This window comes from Peromyscus leucopus, chromosome 23, assembly GCF_004664715.2.
Source record: "Peromyscus leucopus breed LL Stock chromosome 23, UCI_PerLeu_2.1, whole genome shotgun sequence".
Classification (NCBI taxonomy): Eukaryota; Metazoa; Chordata; class Mammalia; order Rodentia; family Cricetidae; genus Peromyscus; species Peromyscus leucopus.
The window spans coordinates 6,212,208-6,217,089 of NC_051082.1; the positions used below are offsets into that span (position 1 = coordinate 6,212,208).

Genomic DNA, 4,882 nt, shown 5'->3' on the forward strand with positions numbered 1-4,882 from the left:
AAGAACTCAAGAGACCTGCCTACCTCTGCTTCTGTTTCTGCATCCCAGATTGCTGGGATGAAAGGCATGGCTGGAATCATCACCCACTCTTCAAGGTGTTTGCTCCCTAGAAACATCTTTCCCATTAACCTTGAGTTTCAAGGAATAGACAGGATTGTGTTCTCTGAGGATCTAGTTATGTTCTATAGACAGAGAATACAATCACCAATGCTGAGTTCTTTCTATATGTGCTTTATTAGAGGGGGCAGTGAGTTGAGTACCGACCACAACCAGGCAGGCAGGGATGGTGTAGGCAGTCACTGAGGTCATAAGTCTAATAGTCAACCGTTTTGTATTCAATGTAGTATGGATTCTGAAAGAAGCAGATGGCGGCCTCACGGTCACAGTTGCAGATGAAGTTCTCACAGGGATTGTTTTTGTCTGCAGGGAAACAAGAAAGGAAGTTGAGTGGAGCCCATGATCCCGATCCCTATGACCTATGGCCAAAAGGAACAGGTTGCCCTCCCATTGATGCAGCTTTGGTCTGAGAAACAAAGCACACAAAAGGACATTGGGTTGTCCAAACTGCTGGAACACACTTATAATAAGAACATTAGTTGTGGGCTGGGGAGATGCACAGTTGGTAAAGTGTTGACATACAATCCTGAGGGCCTGACCTAGGATGCCCAGAGACCATATAAAAATCAAGGTGTGCTTGGGGCATCTCTAACTCTGTTGGGAAGTGGGAAGCACAGATTCCCAAAATTTGTTGGTCAGTTAGGCTAGCTAAAGGTGAGCGTCATGTTTAGTGAGAGAGAGAGACCCAGGCTCTAAAGACATGGTGGAGAGTGACTGAAGAAGACACAGGAAGCCAATTCACTCCTATACATAAAAATAAACACATATATTTAATTCTAAAACCTATAAAACTACAATTATCAGCCAGACAGTGGTGGCTCACACCTTTAATCCCAGCGCTTGAGAGGGAGAGGAAGGTGGATCTCTGAGTTTGTAGCCAGCCTGGTCTATAGAGCAAGTTCCAGTTCAGGCTCCAAAGCTACACAGAGAAACTCTGTCTCAAAAAAATTAAAAAAAAAAACAAATATGAATTACTGTTTATAAAATTATAGAATTGAAGACAATCCTCCTGTCTCCACCAAGTGCTGGATTGCAGGTGTGAACCACCACACTCAATGTATGGGTTTGGGAGGAGGAAGAGGGCTCTGTGCATGCTAGGCAAGCTCTCTAACAACTCATCTACATTCCCAGCCCTCTGAATCCTCATCTGTAAAATAAAAATGATAAATGTTGCCCTGCATAGGTGTTTACTCCAGTATCTGACTTATAGCCAATGATTCAGCTTTCCGTTGTTTAGTCAATATGGAATCAGTATAACACAGCAGCTAAGAGGAGAGGTTTTAGAGAGGCAAGATGGCTCAGGGAATAAAGGCACTTGCTGCCAGGTCGGAACCCACGTTCCATCCCCGGGACTCACATGGTTGAAAGAGAGAACAGACTTCTGCAAGTTGTCCTCAGACCTCCGCACCTGTGTTGTGCACAGAAATGCCTCCCCCAGAAATAAATAAAATCTTGAAATGTTTTTAAAAAGAGGATTTGGGATGATGTACATCTGTGTTCCAGAACCAAATGTCATCACTTCTAAGCTGGGTGACCTTGGGCAAGTGGCCCAACCTTCCTTATCTTCCTCATCAGTGACCTCATCTATATTTTAGTGTCTACCTGATAAGGTTGCTGTGAGGTCAAATGAGACCAAGAAAATGACAACTAAATGGTGAATGTCCTTGTTAGTTCCCTGTCCCTTCCAAACCCCTGAGGGCCAAGTAGAATCCAGGGGTCCCAGAGGGTAAACCTACCACTGCAGGTGACCTTATTCTTAGAACATGAGAATGAGTAGGCGCTGGTGTAGGGGTTGTCTATGAGGGATTTGCAGCTTTCCATCTTCATGACCTGACCGTAGCAATTGTGAAGAGTCTCGCAGCATCTGGAGAGAGGAAGGAATAGCTGAGGAAGGACTATGGACCTACAGCAGGTCAGTTCTCACTTTCAGTCTTTCTCAAACATGTGAAGATGACTTAAACATGATGTTCCAGAAGAAATGGTCCTGAGGCTTGAGAGGCTGTGATTTCTATTAAGTATATATATATTGAAAGCAACTTCTGAGGAGTGTGGTAATGTTTACCAGTAATCCCAGTACTTGGTAAGCAGAGGGAGATAAATCTCTGAGTTCAAGTTCAGCATGGTCTCCAGAAGGAATTCCAGGAAACCTAGGGCTACACAGAGAACCCCTTTCTGGAAACTTACAAACAAAATGTATTATGTCTGGTGAATTTGCATGTCTCCTATTTGTGCCTCATGAGATGCTCTGCTGTGTCCTGTCCACACCAACCCAGATAATCCAGTCTCCTACCAGATGGAACACTCACGGGTCTAAATCATCCTCTGTAGTGTCTGAGCTCCCAAAGCCACAGTAGGAGGCATAGTCGTGGTACTCCGCCAAGAGACCATTCCCAGGGATGATGCACTTGATCACATTGTTGAACTGAGTCAAAGCCCGACGGCTGATGCTATGTGCAGTAGCGCCTGCTGCAAGAATGCACAGCACACTCCATCAATACCACTTGGCTATTACCAAGGGTCTGATGCCCGCCTGCTAGCTTCCTCCTGACTCCTACCAGCTGCTGCATCATGAGAACAGTGAATAGAGCAGTGTGTGTGTGTGTGTGTGTGTGTGTGTGTGTGTGTGTGTGTGCAAGTGTGTGCAAGTGTGTGCAAGTGTGTGCAGGTGTGTGCAGGTGTGTGCTTGCCTGCACACAGGTTCACAGGTATGCACTTGTTAACACTCATAAAATGTCATGCTATACAGGAGAAGTCCAGAAGGCAGTTTTAGGGAGATGGTTTTCACTCTCTACCATGTAGGTATTTTAGAGTCACCCGACTTGGGCAGATAGTTGTCTACCTATTAGAGATAGGGAGTTGTCCTGTCACCCAGGCTGGCCTCAGACTCTGTAAGAACCCTCTGGCCTCAGCATCCCAAATGGTAGGATTATAAATGAACATATATATATATATATATATATATATATATATATATATATATATATATATATATATATATACTGTACCGGGCTGGGCTGACTCCCCGGACTAAGTTCTATAGTCACTGCCTTTTACCTTGCCTACCTTCTCATTTCTCACTGTCAGGACAGACAGCTGCCACACTGTGAGCTGCCCTGTGGTCCCTGTGTTGAGGAGCTGAGAACGCTCTCCAGTCAGCAGCCAGGGACAAACTGAACTCTTAGTTCCATAACCCAACAATCCAACCATCTCTTGAGTTTGAAAGCTGCCCCACCCCTACTCAAGACTAGGTGAAACCCTAACCTTAGCCAGCAGTGAGATTCATCACAGTTCTAGCTGAGATTTTGAGGCAGAGAAGCATTGAAGACAAGAGAGATGGGGAGTCACCCAGAGGGAACAACGGTCCTAACTGTGAGCAGAGTGACCAGCAGAAGGAGTTTCATCCTGAGTGTGTGGAGGACTCAAGTGACTTCTCTCTTTATAGTTCTGTATATAATCCTAACCCTTGGGAGGCTGAGGTAAGTCTTGGCTAGAATGTTGAGTTGGAGGACAGCCTGAGCCAGAATTATATAATCCTGTGGGGGAAAAAAGAATAAGGACTGAAGAGATGGCTCTGAAGTCAGGAGCACTTGTTGAGCTTGTGTGGGACCCAGACTCAGGTCCAGCAGTCACAAGGCAGCTCACAACTGCCTATGACTCCAGTTCTAGAGGATCAGACCCCTTCTCTGGCCTCTGTAGGCACTGCTCACACTCAGTTCACAGACACACATGCAGGCAAAGGGCTCGTATACATAAGATAAAAGTCAATGTTTTTTAAAAGGAAAAGAAAAATCACATTGTCAGGGTACCTTAGGACCAAGGAAATGGGAGCCAGGGCAATATGGCAGAGACGGAAGGGACTTACTTCATTGCTTGCAGAGGTGACTGTAGTGGATTTTCCTAAGGAGTCATCTGAGTTGACTTAGAGGGTAGAGGTGCCAGCTGCTGTGGACACGGGGTGAACATTGAACCACAACCCACAAGCTATTAGACTCCAACAGGAAACCCAAACCAGAAATTCAGGTGTGACCAGCAGGGCCTGCACATTGAATACAAGGGAGATGAGGGGCACTCAGAGGAGACAAGGGTCCTACCTGTGAGCAGAGCGACCAGCAGAAGGAATTTCATCCTGAGTGAGGGGAGGACTCAGTGACATCTCTTTAGAGTCCTGTAGCTGTGCTCTGACAGTGTCCAGTCAGCACACAGAACTTGTGACTACTGTGTGTGTAGCACAGAAGTAGAATATGTGCACCCTCACACACAGTCCCGACGTGCAGAGCTGCTATAGATGGTGACAGAGCCTGAATCAGTGCTGTCACAGAGGCACAGAGAAAGGGCTAGCTCAACACCCCAACCAGCTCAAGTCAGTGACTGGCAAAGTGCCAACTACCTCCCGCATGGATGCTCTGAGGTCATAAGAAGATAGAGACATTGCTCCTTGAGTCAGATCTGAGGGATGCAGATAGTGACATGTTGCCCCATGCAGGAGCAGCTGGCCCCTACAATCCTCTATGTTAACTGTATAAACTACATTCTAAGTCTTTCAAAAGAATCTGACACAGACTCTGAGATAGATCCAGTTACATATTTAATCTTTAATTAATTAACCAATTAATTAATGTGTGTTATTCTGTGGAAAAGAGACAGAGACAGAGAGACAGAAAGAGCACTGGTGTGTACATGTGGAGGCCAGAGAAGAACAATGTGGCATCAGGTCTCTCCTTCTTCCTTTAAATGGGTTCCAGAAATCTAACTCAAGTCAAGAGAC

The 4,882-nt window shown here is 45.7% G+C and overlaps 1 protein-coding gene across 2 annotated transcripts; it reads right to left on the reverse strand.

Annotated features, from left to right (window-relative positions):
• Nucleotides 1–281: 281 nt before the first annotated feature.
• On the reverse strand, nucleotides 282–4,242 carry LOC114687364 (phospholipase A2-like). 2 transcript variants are annotated; one of them, XM_037198654.1, is made up of 4 exons: nucleotides 4,209–4,242; nucleotides 2,424–2,580; nucleotides 1,854–1,981; nucleotides 282–420 (listed from the first exon to the last, which is right to left on the reverse strand). In XM_037198654.1, the coding sequence occupies exons 1-4, from the start codon at nucleotides 4,240–4,242 to the stop codon at nucleotides 314–316; spliced, it is 426 nt and encodes a 141-aa protein (XP_037054549.1). In that variant the 3' UTR covers nucleotides 282–313. The 2 variants fall into 2 exon arrangements, with proteins under 2 accessions (XP_037054549.1, XP_028717857.1); XM_028862024.2 differs by having other exon boundaries at nucleotides 2,424–2,583.
• Between the last annotated feature and the right edge of the window lie 640 nt (nucleotides 4,243–4,882).

Bases quoted from the DNA above. Each gene is read 5' to 3' on its own strand.
- LOC114687364 (XM_028862024.2), bottom strand. From the start codon at position 4,242: ATGAAATTCCTTCTGCTGGTCGCTCTGCTCACAG. The intron at 2,584-4,208 runs GTAGGACCCTTG...GCATTCTTGCAG, and splicing joins GCTGGTCGCTCTGCTCACAG to CAGGCGCTACTGCACATAGC. The intron at 421-1,853 runs GTAGGTTTACCC...GTTTCCCTGCAG, and splicing joins GAATAAGGTCACCTGCAGTG to ACAAAAACAATCCCTGTGAG.